This window comes from Fundulus heteroclitus, chromosome 9 (assembly GCF_011125445.2).
Source record: "Fundulus heteroclitus isolate FHET01 chromosome 9, MU-UCD_Fhet_4.1, whole genome shotgun sequence".
Taxonomy (NCBI): domain Eukaryota; kingdom Metazoa; phylum Chordata; class Actinopteri; order Cyprinodontiformes; family Fundulidae; genus Fundulus; species Fundulus heteroclitus.
In genome coordinates, this window is record NC_046369.1 from 18,971,610 (window position 1) to 18,996,397 (window position 24,788).

General features: G+C 38.6%; 2 protein-coding genes across 4 annotated transcripts; both read right to left on the reverse strand.

Annotated features, from left to right (window-relative positions):
- Positions 1 to 4,541: 4,541 nt before the first annotated feature.
- On the reverse strand, positions 4,542 to 23,714 carry lrrc15 (leucine rich repeat containing 15). 2 transcript variants are annotated; one of them, XM_036141171.1, is made up of 3 exons: positions 23,378 to 23,714; positions 18,430 to 19,957; positions 4,542 to 4,746 (listed from the first exon to the last, which is right to left on the reverse strand). In XM_036141171.1, exons 2-3 carry the CDS (start codon positions 19,948 to 19,950, stop codon positions 4,567 to 4,569), a joined length of 1,701 nt encoding a protein of 566 aa, XP_035997064.1. In that variant the 5' UTR covers positions 19,951 to 19,957; positions 23,378 to 23,714; the 3' UTR covers positions 4,542 to 4,566. The 2 variants fall into 2 exon arrangements, with proteins under 2 accessions (XP_035997064.1, XP_021179863.2); XM_021324188.2 differs by lacking the exon at positions 4,542 to 4,746 and having other exon boundaries at positions 17,819 to 19,957.
- Positions 13,120 to 16,862, reverse strand: LOC105936779 (leucine-rich repeat-containing protein 15). Of its 2 annotated transcripts, none has more exons than XM_012877756.3 (2): positions 16,520 to 16,862; positions 13,120 to 15,971 (listed from the first exon to the last, which is right to left on the reverse strand). In XM_012877756.3, exons 1-2 carry the CDS (start codon positions 16,570 to 16,572, stop codon positions 13,385 to 13,387), a joined length of 2,640 nt encoding a protein of 879 aa, XP_012733210.3. In that variant the 5' UTR covers positions 16,573 to 16,862; the 3' UTR covers positions 13,120 to 13,384. The 2 variants fall into 2 exon arrangements, with proteins under 2 accessions (XP_012733210.3, XP_021179861.2); XM_021324186.2 differs by having other exon boundaries at positions 16,515 to 16,614.
- Positions 23,715 to 24,788: the final 1,074 nt, after the last annotated feature.

The following is a 24,788-nucleotide window of genomic DNA, read 5'->3' on the forward strand; positions in this document are numbered from 1 at the left end:
GTAAATAAATATCGTTTTCATGTCAAAATATTTTTTTAACCTGTTAAACAAAGATAGACGTGGTATTAAGCATTTACATTTAAATTAATACTAATTTTACATTTTAGTGACATAAAAAGACAAAAAATAAGCATTAAAGTACGGTTTATAGGTTGGGTTCTGCAATGTTATAAGATGAGTATAAAACTCATCTTTAGAACCAATCTCTGCTCCAAATGGTGATCTGCACCGCCTAATCTACTTTCAGCAGTTATCATCAGTTATTGCAGCCGTAAACTGCAGAAAATACGGCCAGATCGGCTCATTCTGAGTTTACTCTGCTCCTGCTGTCATGATGAGCTGCAGCGCATTATGAGGCGGAGGGATATTTTGGCATCGCTTTTGTTTAGACCCCAAAAAATCGACTTCACTTTCAGAAACAAGCCCAAAAAAAACCTGCAACTCACAAAATTTACAAGCGACTTTAGAAAAAAATAAGACCAAAGTCGTATAAAATAAGTGGGCTTCACAACAGTGAGCAACAGGGGTGATTCTAGGATCTGACCTTTAGGGGTGCTCAGCCCCCAGTGTTGACTGTGATTCCTGGCATGAACAACAGGCTTTCCATTTTTAGTCCAGATGTAAGATTCTTAGAGTTGACTCATTTTTGAGCTAAAGATCATCAAACAAGCTACAATATAGGCCCATCCAAAGGCACTGACAACCAGATTGAAACGTTTTCACGCGATAAAACCTTGTGCATTTGTAAAAACTTTTGGTTCAATCTGCTGGCTTAATGGCTTTAACGACCACCCATTACTAAGGGGGTGGACCTATTTCAGTTGAATTTGCATGTTATCTAAGCCATTACAAGGCCTTTGTTGGCAGTAGTATGTAGGTACGCCACATTACTCCAGACTTTTTTAATTGAGAAAGCTTCCTGGAGAGGAAGCGAAACATCTTCAACTACGGAAAACAAGACCAGTTGCTTTGTTTTTTACTTTTTTTGGAATGACCATGACCTGGATGACTAAGAATCTTCACCAGCAACTTGTGCATTTGTAAAACCTGCAATAGTTAGACTAGCTATATTGATAAAAGTGAGGAATAATTTCCCTAAAGACAAAAAACTAACAGCTTTCTTGAAATTTAATTTTCTATGGCTTAACAGAGCAAAACATGGTAGCCCACAAAAACCTTTTGCTGCAAAGTGTTTGTCAGCTGGCTGAAAAAAGGGCTGCTACTACTACACAAATTTAGCAGTCTGGATATATACCCAATTGTGGAGAAGCATTTATTTATATATATATATATATATATATATATATATATATATATATATATATATATATATATATATATATATATATATATATATATATATATATAGGGCTGGTTGTAGGGCTGGACAGACTCATAACAGTTGGATACCGAGAAGATGCCCACACATGTTACTTATTAACTAGGTCCCAGTGAACAGTACATAGTCAAACCAGATGTAAACAATTTACACATACTAAGAGTACTGAAGCTTAACCCATATTAAAAAAAATAATAATAATGAATTTGAACATTAAAAGATAGTGAAATAACCAGTAGATTTCAAGTAATTAAAAATGTAATTAAGAGAAAACAAATTAATAATAAGAATTGAATTCAATGACAGTATCACTATCAATTAATTAGGTAGCCAAATACTTCTTGTGCATATTGATAGCTTTCTTATTGTTTTATCTATCAAAATAATGGAAAAAGTTCAAATTAAATTTTATCTCAAAAGTGGGGGGGGGGGGGCAAAACATACCTTTTGCCCCCCCTGTCCAAAAATTGAAGGGGCACTTGCCCCCCTTGCCCCCCCATTCCTACGCCACTGTATGATAAACAATAGCATGTAAATCTATGAAGTTATAGCCAGGGGTCAAACATGTACCAACAAAGAAAATATAAAATAACTATGTTAGACCATACTGACAGAACACATCCCCGACTGTTATAGAAAAGACTGCCTTTTCTTAGAGTCTTACAATCTGCAAACCTTTTTAAATTTTAAGGTCAGAGTTTATTAATCGATCCATCACTGGTTAAATATGTTGCAAAGTGACTAGTGCCTGTCTTTCAAAATCTACTCATAATGTAACATTCTCTCTCTCTCTCTCTCTCTCCTCCTCGCGGCGCGCGCGCGCGCGCGCGCGCCGCGCTCGCGTCGCGCGCGCCGCGCTCGCGCGCGCTCGCCTCGCGCGCGCGCGCGCGCGATGATAGAGAGAGATAGAGAGAGAGATAGAAGTAGGATAGAGAGATATATATAGAGAGATAGAGATAATAGAGATAGCGCTGATAAAGATCTCGATATAGATCTAGAGTATATAATATATATATATATCTATATAGAGATCATATATATAATAGATATATATATATTAGATATATATATATATATATATATATATATATATATATATATATATATACTTTCTTACCTTAATACATTTTTCTTACCTTAATAAATTTTTGCTTCTGGGATGAAGCCGTGAGGAAGCGCAAATAAGCGGGGTCTCATTCCTTAACTCAAAACAGAAGAAAGTAGACCTTTATAGTGTTTAAAGGCATGTGAGGCAGGGTGTGACAAACATCTGGAGCATGAGATAAGAGCAGGGACAGCCGCTCCCTGCATATCTCTGTAAGATGATGCCAGGAGGACTTAACTTTTAGAGCCGATACATTTTGAAGAAAAATGGGATGTTTATGTGTAAAAGGAAACAAGACAGACATATAAATGGTATAGGTACTAAAGTAATTTAAAAGGAGTAACATTGTTTAATCTGTTTGTATTTAGATTTTGTTTGTCAAAAATATTTATACCAATGTCAATAATCTTTGGAAAAATGTTTTATTTGCATCACTGAACGCAAACTGTTCCTGTAACTGCAGACCAACTTTTTGCATGTTTCCACTGGTATTTGTCTTGCTTTTGTTTATCCATAAAATGAATTCATCATGGACCATGGAAGCCTCCCTTTGCTATTTACTTGGATGGGTTATTTGATGATGTCAATTTATGTGTTGCATTTAAGTGAAACTTCAGACTGGAAAAACTCAGTGCAGAGGTTGCAAACAACTTTTGGTTTATCAGCTTTCTTTAAAATAAAATCACTCAGTAAAAGAGGAAATAAATCTTTTTGTTGTGAGTTTTCATCTTTAATGTTAGTTTTGTTTATTTACCTTTTTCAATACGGATACAATCATCTCTTGTGGTTTGTGGGTGCATACTAATTTAAGAAATATGCAACTATTCCCAAAATATCTACAGGAAACAGGAACTTTACGCATTCATCAATTATTTACATTTAAAGACCATAATAAGAATCAGAATCTCCTGCTTCCTGATTGCTGTTCCTAACAATGTTATTTATGCAAAAGTCACATTTAAACACAACAATCTAGTCTCAACATCCCTTTATGTTGTCTAGCGTTTACATGCAATGTCTTGTAAATTTGTTTAAAATGGTGAATTTCATTCCCACCAGTAGATGGCAATGTATTCAACAAAATCTTAACCGTTTTAGTCAAAGAAATTTATATATAAATCCCTCAAATATGAAGTCGTAAAGAATGCATTTTTATGTTCTCGTATATTTAGGAGAACATTTTTATGTGTAGTAAAATATGTATCCCAGGTTGAATTAAAATAATTTGCAATAAACAGACATTTTTGAAGTGACTATTTTTTCCACCCCATCCCACTTTTCCATACGATTAAAAAAAGATGGTAAATGGCTTGTACAGCGCTTTAACTAGTCTTGACAACCTCCAAAGCACTTTACACTACAGTCAGTCATTTACCCATTCATACACACCCTGACGGTGGTGAGCTATGTAAGTAGCTACAGCTGCCCTTGGGCACACTGACAGAGGTGAGGCTGCCATGTACCGGCACCACTGGGGCCTCTGACCACTGCCAGCAGGCAATGCGGGTTAAGTGTCTTGCCCAAGGGGGGCAAAGACAGTCAGTGCAGGGGATCGAACCGGCAACCCACCAATTGCAAGACAAACTCCCTGACCTCTGTGCCACATCGCCCCTTAGAGATCAGATCAGTTTCCTTCTAGTTTGTTGTCCTAGAAGATTATCATTTTGCACTTACATTGTTAATATGGATGATTGCAGTAATAATAACGTCCGCACAGTGTAAATTTGTCAGGAAAATTGTATTTATTCACATGCATTTTGCATAAAACTGTGTTAAAGTGTAGACAAATAGATTCTGCATTACCATTTTGCCTCAGTAGTTAAACTGTCTGCTAAATGCATTATCGGCAGAGAAGTCAGTATCAAACTGCCACAGTTATTGCTGAATACAGAAAAAAGCTTGGTCTCACATTTTTACACAAAAGGTGCAGGTTGGTCACAACATGATAAGGCTCTCTTCTTTTTACAGTTAGTGGATGAGATGTTCATGCTCTTCAATATTTAATCACATAACAGAAGACAAATACTGACTGATAGTGCGGCCTCTGAGGATCTACAATCAACATTCAACAGTTTCCCTTCAGTGTAAAAGTCTCTGGTTGCCCATGTTTTTGTGATCTAGTCTACAGCACAGAATTCCTTTGGCTTATAGTTTCATTGCCTCTCCTGTTTCTCTTCCAGCAAACGCAGCCGATGATGACTGAACTGATGATGATGGTGGACACCACCGCAAGTGCAATCAGAATGACTGAAATCGTATCAGCGTGTTCGCCTCGCTCCTGTCCACTGTCGGTCATGTTCTCCTGCTCCGAGGTTGGTGTGCTCTTGCTGCAGTAGGTTAGGAAGCGAGTTGTTATGCAGGTCTATCTCTCCCAGGTTGTTCAGGCCCTTGAGGAAACCCATTTGAAGGGAAGAGATGAAGTTGTGCTCCAAAGATATGTTGACCAGACTGGACAGATCTTCAAAAGTCCTGGCTTGTACAGTTGTGAGTTGATTGGTATGCAGTGATACCTCCCCAAGTTCTGTCAAACCTCTAAAGGCACCTTCGGATACATAGCTGATCCGGTTGCGACTGAGCACCAGAAGACGCAGCCGAGTTAGGTTCCTGAATGTGTCATCCTCCACACGGCTCAGTTTGTTGTCATACAACCACAACTGCTGCAGGGCCATTGGCCCAAAGACCCCTGGACCCAGACTTTCCAGGTCGTTTTCATACAGGGAAATCTGAGAGAGGAGGGGAAAATTAAAGAAGATCCCCTGCGGAAGTGACATCAGCCGGTTGTGGGTGACAAACAATTTCTGTAACTTCTGAGTCTTTGAGAACAAGTCATGATGGAGATGAGTGATTAGGTTGTCTTGGAGAGTCAGTTCCTCCAGGTTTACAAGGTCATCCAGACTGCCAACAGGAAGCGTCATCAGAAGGTTTTTGTTAAGACGCAAGTATTTTAGCTCAGAAAGACCCTTGAATGTGTCCTTGAGTAGTTGAGTAATATTATTTCCAGCAAGTGATAAGTGTTGCAGCTTTGTTAGAGGATGAAAGGTTTCCCCTGGAACATAAGTGATTTGGTTCTTGCTCAAGTCAATCAATTTTAGCTCTGTCGATTGGGAAAACCACCCTGGCCGGATTGCAAAGAGCTTGTTGGCTTTTAGAATCAAAGAATGCAATTTATTGAGTCTTTGAAACAACGTCTCAGGAAGATCCTGTAGACGAGTTTCAGTCATTCGCATCTGAGTTATGCTTAGAGTAGAACTGAATGTGTCAGGGCGTACTTCCAACAAATCTGAGTTTGCAATCCCAAACTGTTCAAGAGTATCTGAGAAATCATTGAGAATGGTTGTTTGTCCTGTTTGTCTCTGTGTTGCCCTGCGATAGACTGGTGACCTGTCCAGGGTGTACCCTGCCTCTCGCCCATTGACAGTCAGAATTTGCAAAAACAACAAAAAAAAAAAATAGTTCTCACACATCAGCAAGTTCATACAGGTAGACAGACACTCCAAACTCAAATTGTCATGATCTCGGCACTGATGCCTGGTTTGATTACTCTTGTCACACACCTGCTTAGCTCCGCCCATTCCTCATCACCTCAGATCTGCTCCACCTGCTCCCACTAGTGCATAACCAGCAATCAAACTAGACATCAGTGCCAGATTATTTCGAGCATTTGTGAGACTTATTCCAGCGTTCTACCTGCCCTGACTTCCTGATCCTTCCTGATTCCCATCCATTATCCTATTGAGACGGTGTCTTTCCCACGGCCAAAACTTAACAGATCAAAAACTTATCTAAAAGGAACAAATCATAAAAACCTAATAAAAATCAATACGGTTCACCTTGAACCTAAAAATAAAACAATTAAATGTGGTCTATTAAATATAAGGTCTCTCCCTCCAAAGACTTTGTTAGTTAACGAATTGATTTCTGATAAACAGATTGATTTGTTTTGTCTCACAGAAACCTGGCTACAAGAGGACTACGTTAGTATAAATGAGTCAACTCCCTCCAATTATTCAAATTTCCACATTCCCAGATCTGTGGGAAGAGGAGGAGGAGTGGCAACTATCTTTTCAGTCTGATTTATTAATTAGTCCCAGGCCAATTAATAACTACAGTTCTTTTGAACATTTAACCCTGAGTTTCCCTCATCCAAGCTGCAAAGCAATAAAACCTCTTCTGTTTGTTGTTTTGTATCGTCCACCAGGCCCTTACACTCAGTTTTTGGATGAGTTGTCAGATTTCTTATCTGATTTGGTGTTAAATACTGATAAGGCTATTATAGTGGGTGATTTTAACATCCATGTTGACACAGAATGTGATAACCTTAGTGTAGCCTTTAAAACTATCCTAGATTCAATTGGTTTTGCTCAAAATGTGCATGAACCGACGCACTCTCGGCTCCATACTTTAGACCTTGTTCTGACATATGGCATTGATTGTGAAGAATTAACAGTATTTCCTCACAACCCTGTCCTATCAGATCATTTTTTAATAACATTTGAGTTTAATCTAACTGAGTTCTCCACCCCCAAAAGAGGGTTCCATTATAGTAGATCTTTATCGGATAATGCTGTATCAAAACTTAAAGAGTCTGTCCCCTTTTTAATATCCTCCGTATTGCAGAAATGCCCTGCAGATAGCAGCAATGTTGTTTCTTCCAATTCACAAATAGATGTCTTTGTAAACGGTATGACTTCGTCATTGCGTTCTGCATTAGACAATGTAGCTCCCTTGAAAAAGAAGGTGATTATTCACAGGAAGCTGGCTCCTTGGTTTAATTCAGAGCTGCGTTCCTTGAAGCACAATGTTAGGAAATTGGAGAGAAAATGGCGCTCTACACACCAAGAGGAATCCTACCTAATCTGGAAGAACAGTCTATTGTTGTATAACAAGACCCTTCGCAGAGCTAGAGCAGCATATTTTTCATCATTAATTGAGGAGAATAAGAATAATCCTAGATTTCTCTTCAGTACAGTTGCCAAACTTACTCAGAGCCACAGCTCTGTTGATCCATCCATTCCCTTAGCTCTTAGCAGTAATGATTTTATGGGATTCTTCATAAATAAAATTGATTCCATTAAAAATAAAATAATTGGCATCCTCCCAAACATGATTACCTCATCCTCAGTAAGTGAGGCAGCATTGGAGGAATCCTTAGAACCTGCGCAGTGTCTGAACTGTTTAAAAGCAGTAGAGCTTTCTGAGCTATCTAAAATTTTAGCTTCATCTAAACCTTCTACCTGTATGTTAGACCCAATCCCAACCAAGTTGTTTAAGGAGGTATTCCCTCTGATCAGTGGTCCTATTTTAGACATGATTAATGTATCCTTGGTAAATGGATATGTACCACAGGCTTTTAAAGTAGCTGTTATTAAACCTTTACTTAAGAAACCATCTCTTGATCAAGATGAGTTAGTAAATTACAGACCTATATCTAATCTTCTTTTCTTATCTAAAATTCTTGAGAAAGTAGTTGCTAATCAACTATGTGAACATTTACAAAGTAATGACCTACTTGATGAGTTTCAGTCAGGCTTCAGAGCTCATCATAGCACTGAAACAGCTCTGGTGAAGGTCACTAATGATATTCTCATGGCCTCAGATAATGGACTTGTGTCTATACTTGTCCTGTTAGATCTCAGTGCTGCATTTGATACAGTTGATCACAATATTCTCCTACAAAGACTTGAGCATACTGTAGGGATTAAGGGAAAAGCATTAGGCTGGTTTAAATCTTATCTGTCGGACAGATTCCAGTTTGTTCATGTTAATAATAAATCTTCCTCAAACTCTAGGGTCACTTGTGGAGTACCACAGGGTTCAGTCCTTGGACCAATTCTATTTACTATATATATGCTTCCGATTGGCAAAATTATCAGACAGCATGGGATTAATTTCCACTGTTATGCTGATGACACTCAGCTATATTTATCCATAAATCCTGATGAATCCAATCAGTTACTTCGACTGCAGTCATGTCTTGATGACATCAAAAGCTGGATGACTTTAAATTTCCTGCATTTAAATTCTGACAAGACAGAAGTTGTAATCTTTGGGCCAGAGTCTTCAAAAAATAAAGTTCTTAATCAATCCCTTAATCTGGATGGCATTAACTTGGCCTCTGGTAATAAAGTTAAAAATCTTGGTGTTGTTTTCGACCAAGACATGTCATTTAAATCCCATATTAAACAGGTTTCCAGAGTTTCCTTTTTTCACCTCCGGAATATCGCCAAAATTAGAAACATTCTGTCCAGGAGTGATGCTGAAAAACTAGTCCATGCATTTGTTACTTCAAGGCTGGACTATTGTAATTCTTTACTATCAGGAAGTCCACAAAATGCAGTTCGAAGTCTTCAGCTGATTCAAAATGCTGCGGCAAGAGTTCTGATGAAAATCAACAAGAGGGATCATATTTCTCCAATTTTAGCTTCCCTTCATTGGCTTCCTGTTAAATCAAGAATAGAATTTAAAATTCTCCTTCTAACGTATAAAGCCCTTAATAATCAAGCTCCACCATATATCAGAGCTCTGATTACCCCGTATGTTCCTAACAGAGCACTTCGCTCTCAGACTGCAGGTCTGCTGCTGGTTCCTAGAGTCTCTAAAAGTAGAATGGGAGGCAGATCCTTTAGCTATCAGGCTCCTCTCCTGTGGAACCAACTCCCAGTTTTGGTCCGTGAGGCAGACACCCTATCTATTTTCAAGACTAATGTTAAAACTTTCCTTTTTGACAAAGCTTATAGTTAGAGTGGCTCATACCCTGAGCTATCTCTATAGTTGTGCTGTGATAGGCCTAGGCTGCTGGAGGACATCAGGGTCTAATTTTCTCACTCTACTGATTTCTACTGTTCTTCAGTCTACTGTTCTCCAGTTTTGCATTGTATTACATTGAAATGACTGTCGTCATTTCAGCTTTTAACTTTTTGCTCTCTCTCTTTTTCTTCATAGTAGGTACACCTGGTCTGGCGTTCTGTTAACTGTGACATCATCCAGAGAAGACGGCTCACCCGCTACTACCATCTAATGTAGAACAGATTACTAGATCAATGTGTGCTTCTGTGCTTGTTTGTCTGTCTTGTTGTGTCTCTGTTCTGTCTTCTGTAACCCCAGTCGGTCGAGGCAGATGACCGTTCATACTGAGCCCGGTTCTGCCGGAGGTTTTTCCTTCCCGTTAATGGGTGGTTTTTCTTCCCACTGTCGCTTCATGCTTGCTCAGTATGAGGGATTGCAGCAAAGCCATGTACAATGCAGACGACTCTCCCTGTGGCTCTACGGTTCCCCAGGAGTGACTGCTGCTTGTCGGGACTTTGATGCAATCAACTGGTTTCCTTATATAGGACATTTTTGACCAATCTGTATAATCTGACCCAATCTGTATATGATTGAACTTGACTTTGTAAAGTGCCTTGAGATGACATGTTTCATGATTTGGCGCTATATAAATAAAATTGAATTGAATTGAATTGATCCTGACCTGTCTGCCTCTCGACTTCTGAGCCTGTCTGTTCGTTTGTTTGACCTATTTACTGATTTCTGCCTGACCTGACTACCTGCCTGCTTGTGTACCTCTGGACCAGAGCTCAACATTAAGACCAGGTTAGTGACCTACATGTTTGTGCTCAAGCACCTCAAGCTAAACGCGGTCACAAACCTGTTGTCTTCTCCTGCAGAGGTTCCCACTGCAGACACCGATGCCACCCACTCCGTCGCTGAGTTTAATAAACTGTTAAACGTCTTCTTTTTGTCTGCCTCGAATTCTGGGTCGACCTGTACTGAGCCTAACACAAATCTTAGTCCTAGGTTCATGTTCAGTGTTTTCCATCCTTTCACTTAATGAAACTGTAATTGGTTTGTGGTGCAATCACATAATTCCCACCAGCATTCGACAGAAATTCCTCTGTCAGGTATTTGGTAACATCTTATTTTTTGTCACTTATGGAAAAATATCCAATTTTGGTAATGTCACTGTTGCTCCATATTTTCCACAACTACTGACTGCCGTACCATTTGTGTGTGTGTGTGTGTGTGTGTGTATATATATATATATATATATATATATATATATATATATATATATATATATATATATATATATATATATATATATATATATATTAGGGCTGGGCAAGTTAACGCGTTAATTTCGCGTTAATCCATTAGACTATTAACGGCGATATTTTCTTTAACACGCATTAACGCATGTTGCTCACATGCTTTTATTTTGTGAAGGTCTGTTGCTGTGGTGTAGGGGTTTGAATCAGAACAGTAGGTGGCGATAATGCGCCAATAACCTCGCTGTCAGCCAAACCTCGGGTTCAAAGAGGAAGAAAGGTGCTGGCCGGAAAAAAACAAAGCTGACATGCGGAAGGCGGTGTTTCCCGCAGGAATTTGCTTAGGCGAGGCAGTGAGTTGGCGAACGGAACAAGTTTTGTGCGGAGTGGAGCGGGGTCTGCATCGACGGCGTCGGTGAAGTCGCTTCTCGTTTCAAAGTATCCATGTGTTTTTGCCTGTTCCCTGCCATTCACTATATGCACGCGAGAAAGCAACAACAAAAAAACGCGTGTTAACGTCAAATAAACGCAAGCAACGCAAGCATATCGAGTTAGCAAGCATTTCAGTTTAAAGTTCTTCCAGCATCGAATATGACAGAAACAAGTTAGTTGTAACCACTGGCAAGTTAAACTTTGGTATTGAACATAAAATGGTAACGCTGCTCCCTGCTGTTACCTCAGAAATTGCCTGTTTTTGGTAGATTTTTTTCTCATAAAGAGAATTCCCTGTCAGTGGCAATAAGCTTTAATTTATTATTATTGCTATTTTTTGTTTTACATGTTTAAGTTGAGCTTTACACTAAATATGTGTTACTGATAAGTGCTACAAATGTTACAACACTTTTGTTCATATGGCAGCAGAACATTAAAATAAAAGTGCTCTTTACACTACTTTTGAATTCATTCTTGGAGTTTGTAAATACAATGCGATTAATCAGGCAAATTATGCGATTAATCGCGATTAAATATTGTAATTGTTGCCCAGTATATATATATATATATATATATATATATATATATATATATATATATATATATATATATATATATATATGACAGTGCTGTGGCGTTTAATGTTTTTTTCCTCTTCTGCTTCCTTATACCTTTTGTACAGTGAGGTCATTTGTAACATTTGTGCAATGTATGTCTTTACTTAAAATAATCAATTAAGTAAGCATCAGAAAAATTCGACTAGAACAGCAAAACTTTATTTACAGGTCATTAAACATTGTATAATTAATGGCAGGTGCATATTGAATAAGACTGAGCGCTGAAACTAAATTTCAAAGGTATGCACACTTGTGCAACCAGGGTTTTGCTGTTCTTTCTTTTACATTTTAGGTTACCTTTGTAACTGAACCATACAGGGTATGTGCCAATGCCTTGTGAAGTGATTCATTTCAGTCACATTTTCTTACAGTAATAACAAAAAGCTGTTATTTTAACAAATGCATACGCTTTTTCCCTGTGTTGGACAAGCATTGAGTCAAACCTGATAAATACCAAGAATCACAGAGGCTGGAGTCGATTGTAATGCTTGATAGTTATTTGATGAGCTGCTAATACAGAATCTGCCTGTCTGCTCTACAGCTTAGCACAGGATTTAAAATACAAGATTTAGACATTTGTATTTCTTCCACCGGATTTTTTTTTTTTTGTATTGATATTTAGTTGTACTGTTTTTTTTAATTATTATTTAAAGTTTTCCATCAGAATTTGCACAAAACTTTATATTATTTCTGTCTGATTACTTCTTTTAGTACAAATTAAGTCAGCTGTTGTGATTAAATACTTATTACTAGAACAGCAATTATACAAATTTATTCATTATTTTTTAAAAGTAATAAGCTGAAATAATTCTTCTTTTGCTTGACTACAATTTTCGGCTACTCTACCCACTTCTGGTGTGCTCAGATTCACGGCTAATTCAGAATGTCCATCAAGAATTGAGTGTTGGAAAACCAATTTCCAAAGGCTGACTGGCATGATTTAAAAGCAATACAAATTTACTAGTTGGGATCAAGAAATGTCCTGATGCCCAGAGTAGTGGACATGTCACAACACTTTAACATATTCAAATGTATTTATTTTCTCTGCAATGCCTTCCTTCCTCTATAATAATAATAATAATAATAATAATAATAATAATAATAATAATAATAATAAAAAATAATTTAATTATGTCAGAATTATTGAAAATTTAAAATCATGTTTCTTTCTGGTCTCATTTGCAGAGATTTTTTTTTAGGTTTGAGTGTAATTATATAAAGGAGTTAGCATTAACTTTCTGATAAGTCACAATCTGTTATAGTAATTTTAGCCTTCTTGGTTTATTTAATTAACTTAAAAACACATTACTAGTGACTTCACATAGTGTGTTCTGGGGCTGAGATATGTTGTTTCCACAAAAATCCAACATTTTCTGAAATAATTTACAGAACATGAATAAAGTTTGTCTGTGTTGCACATTTAATGAAAAAAAATCAGTTATTTAGATACATTTACAATAATGTGAGAAGTACCAGACAACAATGTGATGTGATTACTTAATGAATAAAAATATCAAATTGTAAAACAAAAAATAATTCATAACTGACTAAAATATTATACAAACAAAATATTATACAAACAAAATATTATACAAACAAAATATATAAAAACATAAAATATAAAAATATTTTTTATTTTATTTTTTCTAAAACTGTTTCACTTGCTTTCTAAGGAGATCTGCACAATCAATGAAACATAAACATAAACACTGGAGGTCAATTCAACAGTCAACTCAGGACGCCTCTAAAGGACCAATCACTTCAAATTTGTGTGAGCTGGTAATGGGTCACAGCAGGTTTATTGAGGCTTTGTCAGGTCAAATGACCAATGCTGGCTTATTAGTCATCAAAGTGATCGTAAAAGAACTTCGGTTTCTGCCTCCTGCACAGGCCTCAGGATTACTTCTCTTCTGTGGGAAAAGTGAGTGAGTTTGATGAGTCCATCATTCATTCTTTCTCTGCGCTGCAGCAACCGGTAAAGAGAAACTATGGACTTTGCCAACACCAGTGTGCAAGTAATCTCCACAACAAGCAGTGAGGTGTAGATCATCGTCCATGTTTTGCACTCTTGAACTTTTCTACTGATGTGATGAATGTAGGAAAGATTTGGCTCTGGAATACAGCTGAAGTTTAATAGAGGGCGTGATGCAGTACAAGTCTCTTCGGTGGTTGTTGGAGGGGTTGTCCTGAGCGTGGTGGTTGGAGGTTTTGTTGTTGTGGGTGTAGTTTTAGTCACTGTGGTGGTAGACATAAGGGTAGTTTTAATAGGGCTTGTGATTTCAGTTGTTAAAGGTGTAGTTGTTAGTGTGGTGGTAGGGTTTGCCGTTGTGGTGGTGGTCGGGGTTTGAGTGGTTGTGATGATGGCTGTTGTGATCATTGATGGTGTTGTTGGAAATGCTGTCGTAGTAGTAGTTGTGGGAGTTGTTGTCATACTCTCAGTTGTTGTGGGTGTAGTTGTTGGTACCGTGCTGGAAGTAGCAGTGGTTGTTGGCAATGTGGTTTCTATTGTCGTGGTTTTAAGGATGGTGGTGGTCAGTTGTGTTGTTGTGGGTGTTGCGGTTGTAATAATGGCTGTTGTGGTCATCGTTGTTGTCTGTGGAAGTGCCGTTGTAGCAGTAGTTGCGGGGATCGTCGTACTCTCAGTTGTTGTGAGTGTAGTTGTTGGTACCGTGGTGGAAGTAGCAGTGGTTGTTGGCAATGTTGTGGGCAATGTGGTTTCTATTGTCGTGGTTGTAAGGATGGTGGTGGTCGGTTGTGTAGTTGTGGGTGTGGTGGTTCGTAAAGTGGTTGTGGGTGTTGTGGTTGTGATAGTGGCTGTTGTGGTCATTGATGTTGTCTGTTGAAGTGCCGTCGTAGCAGTAGTTGCGGGGGTAGTCGTACTCTCAGTTGTTGGTACCGTGGTGGAAGTAGCAGTGGTTGATGGCAATGTTGTGGGCAGTGTGGTTGCTATTGTCGTGGTTGTGAGGGTGGTCGAAGGCTTATGTGTGGTTGTAGGTGTCGTGGTTGGTAAAGTAGTGGTGGATGTTGTAGTTTGCAGTGTGGTGGTAGTGAGAGTGGTTGTCAGTATTGTTGTTATTAAGCGGGTGGTGGTGGGTGGGAAAGTGGGGCATACTAACTGATCGTCCTCTAACAGTTTGATTTCGTGTCCTCTCAGATGTTCTGGATACTCACAGAGGACATCCGGTTTGAGCTTAACAGCATTGTCTTTTATCCAGACATAAAAATCTCTCAAATTGCAGTCACATTGCCACGGGTTATTACTGAGATCAACCTTTTTGAGTTTAGTCAAAGACTCAAAAACATCCCCAGAAAGTGTCCGAAGGCTGTTGTTGGCAAGCTTGATTGTGGTCACAAATGGAAGATTTTCAAATAACTGTGCGTCCAGTGACTGTATCATGTTGTTTCGGAGATCAAGCTCAGTAAGCTTTTCAGGGCCATCAAAGTAATCAGGAGACAAGGTCACAAAATGATTTTTAGAGAGATCTAGTTTTTTAACTTTCTTCAAGGAGCTGAATATTCCTTGAGGAAGGGTACTGAGATTGTTTTGTTGAAGGCTTAGCTCAGTCAGTTTAGACATTTCACCAAAAAGCACTGGCGGCAGGCTTGTCAGCTGATTTTTCTTTAGGGTCAGTGCTTTAAGTTTAGGGAAGCCAACAAAAAATCCTTCAGGTAAACTACTGAGAAGATTATTTTCCAAATACAATTTAACAAGCTTTTCTTTATGTGGAAGCAGGTTTGGTGACAGCTCGGTGATCTGGTTTTCACGCAAATCTATCTCCTCTAAGTTCGGTAAGTCCTTGAAAAGATCCTCAGGAATGGTAGCCAGCTGATTTTCATAAAGCCGCAAGACATTCAGTTTTTTCAGGTTTGAGAACCAGTTTGCGGATACGGCAGCGAGATGATTTCCACCCAAATTGAGCTTTTCCAGATTGACAAGATCATCAAATGTCTGCTCCTCAATGAATTCAATGTAATTTCCATGCAGCTGCAGATCACTTAAATGATTTAGACCATCAAACAAACCTTTCTCAAGTCTAACAAGCTTGTTGAACTTTAAAACTATTTTCTCAAGATTGCTGTTGTCTTTAAACACACCCAGTGGCACTGAGCTCAAAGGATTACTGGAGATCTCGAGACTTCTGAGCTTTACTAAACCATCAAAGCCTCCAAGCTCAACAGTTGATGTGTTTGTGGTAAGGAACTCCACAATCTCAAGGTCCGGGTTTCCAGAAAATGCTCCACTGGGGATTGTTGTAATCTGGCTTTCAACAAAGAAAACCTCTGTCACACCAGATCTCAGAGTGCTGGGGATTTCTGTCGTAGATTTACTGAAAACTTCCCTGTTCAATTTTTCTTCAGGTTGAGTCAGGGAAAAGTCAAACAGTAATAACAGAAAGAAAACGATGATCTCTCCATTCAGCATTCTTGACATTCTACAAATAAATGAAGGGACAACAGAACAATTGAAATTAGATACATTTCCTGACGTTGTGGCACAAGAAATAAGGATTCATACTTTAAAGCTTTCAACTAAGGAATTACTTGTTCGAGTTAAAGTGTGAGTTTGAGCTTTATTAACACATATGATAAACAATAGCATGTAAATTTGTGAAATTATAGCCAGGGGTCAAACATGTACCAACAAAGAAAATATAAAATAACTATGTTAGACCATACTGACAGAACACATCCCCGATTGTTATAGAAAATAGTGCCTTTTCTTAGAGTCTTACAATCTGCAAACCTTTTTAAATTTTAATGTCAGAGTTTGTTAATCGATCCATCACTGGTCTAAATATGTTGCATAAAGTTTTCAAAATCTAATAATGTATACATTATATCTCTCTCTCTCTCTCTCTCTCTCTCTCTCTCTCTCTCTCTCTCTATATATATATATATATATATATATATATATATATATATATATATATATATATATATATATATATATATATATATATATATCCTTTTCTTACCTTACATTTTTGCTTCTGGGATGAAGCCGTGAGGAAGCGCAAACAAGCGGGGTCTCATTTCTTATCTCAAAACAGAAGAAAGTAGACCTTCATAGTGTTTAAAGGAATTTGAGGCAGGGTGTGACAGACTTCTGGAGCATGAGATAAGAGCAGGGACAGCCGTTCCCTGCATATCTCTGTAAGATGATGCCAGGAGGACTTAACTTTTAGAGCCGATACATTTTGAAGAAAAAATAGGATGTTTATGTGTAAAAGGAAACAAGATAGACATATAAATGGTATAGATACTAAAGTAATTTAAAATTAAAACTAAAGTAACATTGTTTAATCTGTTTGTATTTAGATTTTTTTAAATGGTTTGTCAAAAATATTTATACCAATGTCAATAATCTTTGTAAAAATGCTTTATTTGCATTACTGAAAGCAAACTGTTCCTGTAACTGCAGACCAACTTTTTGCATGTTTCCACTGGTATTTGTCTTGCTTTTGTTTATCCATACCTCACATACTTTGAATTCATCATGGACCATGGAAGCCTCCCTTTGCTATTTACTTGGATGGGTTATTTGATGATGTCAATTTATGTGTTGCATTTAAGTTAAACTTCAGACTGGAAGAACTCTGTGCAGAGGTTGCAAACAACTTTAGTTTTCATCTTTAATGTTAGTTTTGTTTATTTACCTTTTTCAATGCGGATGCAATCATCTCTTGTGGTTTGTGGGTGCATGCTAATTTAAGAAATATGCAACTATTCCCAAAATAGCTACAGGAAACAGGAACTTTACGCATTCGTCATCCATTATTTACATTTAAAGACAATAATAAGAATCAGAATCTCCTGCTTCCTGATTGCTGTTCCTAACCGCTTTAGCAGAACAATGTTATTTATGCAAAAGTCACATTTAAACACAACAATCTAGTCTCAACATCCCTTTATGTTGTCGAGCGTTTACATGCAATGTCTTGTGAATTTGTTTTAAAATGGTGAATTTCATTCCCACCAGTAGATGGCAATGTATTCAATTAAATCTTAAAATATTAAAATAATTTGCAATAAACATACATTTTTGAAGTGACTATTTTTTCCACCCAATCCCACTTTTCCATACGATTAAAATAAGATCAGATTAGAATTCATCTACCTATAAGTGTGGTCTCCTCTTTATCTGTGGACTATTCTTATCATAGTTTATTCATTCTGTTTGTTTTTATTTAGTTTACTTCTAGTTTGTTGTCCTGGAAGATTATTATTTTGCACTTACATTGTTAATATGGATGATTGCAGTAATAACATCAGCACAGTGTAAATTGTGAGGAAAATTGTATTTATTCACATGCATTTTGCATAAAACTGTGTTAAAGTGTAGACAAATAGATTCTGCATTACCATTTTGCCTCAGTAGTTAAACTGTCTGCTAAATGCATTATCGGCAGAGACGTCAGTATCAAACTGCCACAGTTATTGCTGAATACAGAAAAAAGCTTGGTCTCACATTTTTACACAAAAGGTGCAGGTTGGTCACAACATGATAAGGCTCTCTTCTTTTTACAGTTAGTGGATGAGATGTTCATGCTCTTCAATATTTAAACACATAACAGAAGACAAATACTGACTGATAGTGCTGCCTCTGAGGATCTACAACCAACTCTGTGGTCTTTGTGAAACCACAGCCAACATTCAACAGTTTCCCTTCAGTGTAAAAGTCTCTGGTTGCCCATGGTTTTGTGATCCAGTCTACAGCACAGAATTCCTTTGGCTTATAGTTTCATTGCCTCTCCTGTTTCTCTTCCAGCAAACGCAGCCGATGATGACTGAACTGATGATGATGGTGGACACCACCGCAAGTGCAATCAGAATGACTGAAATCGTATCAGGGTGTTCGCCTCGCTCCTGTCCACTGTCGGTCATGTTCTCCTGCTCCGAGGTTGGTGTGCTCTTTATTCCCGTTGAAGGAGTGCTTCGTTTGGGTGGATGTGTATGGGGTTTCCTTCTTTTCTCAGTTGAGGTCAAAACAGGCACTTCAGTAGGGCTGACAGGCACCAGATCCTTGTCTGAAAGCAATGCTACGATCTCGCCCTTCAGGTTGAAAGGAGTCTCACACACCACAAGGGTTTGGTTGACCTTGGATGGGTGCTGTTGGAGCCAATTCCTTAGAGGCAAAATATCCTTGTCGCACCTCCAGGGGTTCTGCTGTAGAAGGACGTCTTTTGCATTAGTGAGCTCATCTAGACTATGCTGCGGTAGGTTAGGAAGCGAGTTGTTATGCAGGTCTATCTCTCCCAGGTTGTTCAGGCCCTTGAGGAAACCCATTTGAAGGGAAGAGATGAAGTTGTGCTCCAAAGATATGTTGACCAGACTGGGCAGATCTTCAAAAGTCCTGGCTTGTACAGTTGTGAGTTGATTGGTATGCAGTGATACCTCCCCGAGTTCTGTCAAACCTCTAAAGGCGCCTTCGGATACATAGCTGATCCGGTTGCGACTGAGCACCAGAAGACGCAGCCGAGTTAGGTTCCTGAATGTGTCATCCTCCACACGGCTCAGTTTGTTGTCATACAACCACAACTGCTGCAGGGCCATTGGCCCAAAGACCCCTGGACCCAGACTTTCCAGATTGTTTTCATACAGGGAAATCTGAGAGAGGAGGGGCAAATTAAAGAAGATCCCCTGCGGAAGTGACGTCAGCCGGTTGTGGGAGACAAACAATTTCTGTAACATGTGAGTCTTTGAGAACAAGTCCGGATGGAGATGAGTGATTAGGTTGTCTTGGAGAGTCAGTTCCTCCAGGTTTACAAGGTCATCCAGACTGCCAACAGGAAGCGTCATCAGAAGGTTTTTGTTAAGACGCAAGTATTTTAGCTCAGAAAGACCCTTGAATGTGTCCTTGAGTAGTTGAGTAATATTATTTCCAGCAAGTGATAAGTGTATCAGCTTTGTTAGAGGATGAAAGGTTTCCACTGGAACATAAGTGATTCGGTTCTTGCTCAAGTCAATCCATTTTAGCTCTGTCGACTGGGAAAACCACCCTGGCCGGACTGCAAAGAGCTTGTTGGCTTTTAGATTCAAAGAATGCAATTTATTGAGTCTTTGAAACAACATCTCAGGAAGATCCTGTAGACGAGTTTCAGTCATTTGCATCAGAGTTATGCTTAGAGTAGAACTGAATGTGTCAGGGCGTACTTCCAACAAATCTGAGTTTGCAATCCCAAACTGTTCAAGAGTAACTGAGAAATCATTGAGATCCTCGTGTTTCAGAGAATAAAAACTGCAGTTAGAGAGGAAAATCTGGGTAGTAGTTGAGGGCACAGCTGTGGGGAAGTCAGCAAGGCCAGTGCAGAAGACTTTCCTATCTGCACATTTGCATCCATTTGGACAAGACCAGACAGCAGTACTGAGAGAGCAGAGAAGCAGCAGCAGAGAAGATACCGGCACATCCATCGTGGTCCTACATCAGAAGAAAAAGACATGTTATACCAAGAGCTAAAAAACAAGTATTCCATCAGATATTTTTATTCAAGTGTTTGTCTGCTATCAATACTTTTTCCAAAAAAACAAACATCTCCGCAAAAATACTTTTACAGGAGCATAATTCCTAAAACTATTGCTAGATCCATGCTTGAATCTAGACTAATTTGTCAGATTTGCTTGAGGAATTTCACACCGGCCATGTGATGGACTGGTGACCAATCCAAGGTTTACCCCACCACACCCTATGAGAGATAGGCACTGGTTCCTTAACGATTTTACAAGAATTAGCTAGTATGGATGGATGGATGAGCGCTACCCACTGCACAGTGGGGCAGTGGGTAGCGCTGTTGCCATGCAGCCAGAAGGTCAACCCAGGTTCAAGTCCTATCCTTGCCCTGGGTCTTTCTGCATGGATTTTGCATGTTCTCCCTGTGCATGCGTGGGTTCTCTCCGGGTACTCCAGCTTCCTCCCACAGTCTAAAAACATGACTATTAGGTTAATAGGTGCGAGTGTGTGCAAGAATGGTTGTTTGTCCTGTTTGTCTCTGTGTTGCCCTGCGATAGACTGGTGACCTGTGCAGGGTGCACCCCGCCTCTCACCCATTGACTGCTGGAGATAGGCACCAGCAACCCTCGCGGCCCCATACGGAACAAGCGTGTTGCAATTTTCTAACAGCAGTATTCTTCTGTGAGGAATAACTAAAATCACAGAGAAAAACAAAATTTTAAGCCTTCATAAAAATGGAGTTGTTGCTGAGTGGTTTCACATAAACAGACGTCATAATGTCATAGTCATGTTCTTAAAAGAAAACTGTCAAACTTTTTTGTGGCTGTTGCTGTTTCTGTTATGTTCGTGATGGCAAGTCCTGATTAAGCCCTGTAAGTTAATTAAAAAGCTTCTGGCTCTCATTCTGTAAGTTTTTGTGTGACCAAACAACCTTTTTGTGGCTACCTACTATCATAAAAAGTTATGGAATATGATTCTAGAAAAAGGTCTAACATTTCAAAATAGTTTTTTTTAGTCACCAGGGAAGTTTCAACCAAATTACTTTATTGCAAATATTCTCTGGGAAAAAGGGTTCTACCCTACGACATGGCAAAAATAGATATTGAGTCCCAATGCTGTAGGTTTTTTAGTGCCACCAGGAGATCCCTTAAATCACTACCATAATAAGGACAATATGCCTTTTAGATAATGAGAGAAGTAGCTGTGTTCACACTGTAGCCTCAGCACTCTTTCTTTATGCTAGCTGGAAACATTTGCATAAAATAATCCAGTGTTGCCAGTGGGTAGGATCTTTTTGAAGCCAACCTCTCTAAACCACACAGAAAATTCATGGCTTTTGTGTGTTTGTCACTAGTAAAGACAACCTGTGTGTCCTTGGGACTTCCTTGCACAAATCTTTCTGGGGGATAAGGTAGGGAAATGTGAGCCATTTATCAGTGGCTGAGGCACTTTGGGAGGCTGTTACTTCCTTTCAAAGGAACAAACTTTCTAAAAGGGCTCTAATGTGGTCAGTTGCCGAGGCAGCACATTTCTTTTGCTTTCTTAAAATCCCCTATTGAGAAACTCACTGCAATGCCGCATTGAAGGGTGGTGAGCGGGGGCTGTGGCTACAAACAGACATGTGGCACACATAGATCCAAGAACGGTGGCGTTACTATGTGTTTTGTCAAGCTGAGCAGACCTTGGATCGCACGTGGCTTGGCTGTTCTACTAGTCCTAGTTCTCTTTTTTGTTTGTTTCTTTCTTTCCTTAATTCTTCCTTCCTAATGTTTGATGCAAAACAGGTTCTAAAACATGTGCAAGTACCTCAGAGGCATTCACATTTATAGCACAGGTTGTGTCTGCTTTCAATCAAGGGCTGTGGTATGTGTTCTCTTCGTAGGGAGCAAGCGGCTTATTAATAGTTTAAATGGTATTGCATGTCTAATGATATAATGGAGTCATTTACATCGTTTTCATCAATTCCATGTCTTTATAAGTTGTTATGGAGGGCCAAAAGTGCCACAATCAAATCAATTAACAGAATTCTAAATACATACGCAGTACTTTCTCCCATAAATTTGGATATGTTATAATATATTTTGCTTCTTCTGAATTGTGAAGATGTGATTTAAGATGTGATTGCTCTGACAATCAAAACATTTTTGTTGTTTGTTTAAAAAAAGTTTCTAAACAAAAATCGACAAAAACAAAATTATCACTTTAAATTATCTTTTCTATATCACTTTATTATAATTTTTATGGGAAATCAAGTAAGAAACATGTGATAATTTTGATACCTAAATTGCTGGGAGGGTGCCGGTGGGTTGTGGGGGGGGGGGGGGGGGGGTGGGGGGGGCACCTCCCCTTGTGACTCACAGATGACACAAATGCTAAAATTTTATTAAAAACAAAGGCCAATGTTTTGTATGCTTACATAACAACTACGGTTTTAAATGAGGATTCCTAAAAAATGTAGTATATCATATTTATTAGTATTTGAGACCATTGCAATACTTAGGAAACAGGCTATGCAAAAGCAAACTCTAGGCCCATTTGGCTGATACTAACCCACACTTCTTTTTGTCTTTTGAACACAAGGGTTGAAACCAACATCATCAAGATTTGTTTTTATTGGCAAAACTGCCATGAGAAGTGACTTTCTGGCTAAAAAGCTTTTGTGAATGAGGATCTCTTAATGTATGGTTTAGTGGAATATGTTACAGTAAAAAAAAAAAAAAAAACACCCAAACCTTAAATAACGGTAGCTGTGAAACAGATGAAAAAGTGAAGCATCATTTTATCCCAGAGTATAAGCAAAAGAAATCCTGCTCTCATAATGACAAGCAAGAGATTTCAATCTGACAATGCTTCTACTTTCAAAGTGATGGCTAAACCACATGTCTGTAGTTAAGGACTCGGAATGGGGGAAAAAAAACCCAGACGGTTCGACAGTCTGAGGTAATGGCCAAAGGATTTTTGTTTTTAACATAAAACCCTCAGATGTTTTTATTTTTCACTTGTCCAACAGCTGGAATAAAAAACAGTCTCGCCCACGAAAACCAGAACCAGAAAGCTCCATGATTAAAAAACACAGGCTTCGTATGCAAGGCAAAGTAAAATCAAATAGTTCACAAAAGAAATTAAAAAGTAAACAACTAACCAGAAACCTGTAAAATTGGGTGCAGTTTAATTTTTTTAACATAAATCGGTTGTTTTGTACTTATGGTTACTATGATTACATATTGACTACCTATTTTGTATTTCTGTATCTTCGTAAGCGTTTTGTGTCATTTCATCAGAATCCTTTCAACCTCAAGCTCTCTTAAAGCTGCTACCACAAACTGGTGAAAATAGCTAACAATGATAATCTCTCTATCAAACAGGATGCTGGCTTTTTGCAGAACTTACCCTCAGTAGTCCTTGTTGATCACTGAGCAGAGTGAGCTGGTTGGGTCGTCCTTTATGTACAACACCCTTCCTCTGGCTGCTTCATTAATCCTCTGAAAGTTTCCAGCTCCTTCCAAACTCTCACACTTTCACATTTTCCCACTCTGCGTCATCTCTTGAATTTTCCTTCGCATCAGCTGTTCTGTGTTTTTTTTTTTTTTTTTTTTTTTTTATTCTGTCTCCTCAGTCCTGGAAATCGATTGGATTTCTCCCGCTCTCTAAAGCTCTGCTGGGACTCAGCGGTTCTGGTGCCTCTTTCTGTCTTAGGAGGGAACAAGCCCAACCCCACCGCATTACTCCCTGCCTGAACTGATTTTGCTGCCTGGGCGTGGAGCTTTAAGGGAGAGAGACCTGCGCTTCATCTTTGCCATATATTTGTGTGTATGAATATCTTTGTGTCATTAGTAAAGGGATGTTACAGGGAGGATGGGAGTTTTGTCAAAAACAATGGCAGGGAGCTTTGTGTGTTTGTGCTGCCTGTGTTGTTTTTGGGGTGTATGTAACATCTGTTGCACATACCTTTGGTGTCCACATTCTGGTATGCTCATAAAGCGGCTCCTGGTATGATGGCACGCAGCTATGAATACCCTTCTGCTCATGTTCTCCCTTACTTGTGCTGCAAAAACAGCATAGCATAGCATTGTTCACAACACATTTGTATTTCTCACTCATATGTAAAATTATGTCCTGAAGCTTTTCTTGTTTTTAGCCATCCCTCTGTTGTTGTTTTTTTTTGTTGTTTTTTTTAAAAAGCATTTGAGTCATGATATTTGGAGTCAAGTGGATTTATTAAATTTAAAGTGTGTATTTTTGATGTTTTTTTTTATTCTATTTAAAAATGGCCATTCAGGGGTAATCCTATTCACTGTCAGGAACAGGAAACCGTTAGTGAATAGATAACATGGGTGGAGTTAACGTATAGACTGATGAGGCCTCAAGACAACAAACCAGATGTTGGACATGATTGTGTCACTGTGGAACTTAAGAATTAGATAATTAGGCTCAAAATACTTTTTCAGAAATGTATTACTTTTGCTTTTGAAGATTTTTAACATGTAAAGCACACTAGCCTTTACTGTGCTGGCTTCTAAAAATGGTTATTTTAGATCCTGAAAATGGTAAAGGAAAGACAACTTCTGCTTCTCTGTCCTTTAGATGTCATGAAGTCAGCTCGGGCGTCAACATGATGGTCACATGATCAACTTAGTGCATGGATAAAAATACAATGCCTCCAAATATGATGAAAACATATAAAAGTCCATCATATATGTCAGAAATATATCAACAAAAAGTGTTCCAGAAAACAAATCAGATTACTCTGAAAGCACAACTCTTCTGGAGATCATCTGTTGACGGGGCCATCTGGAAAAAA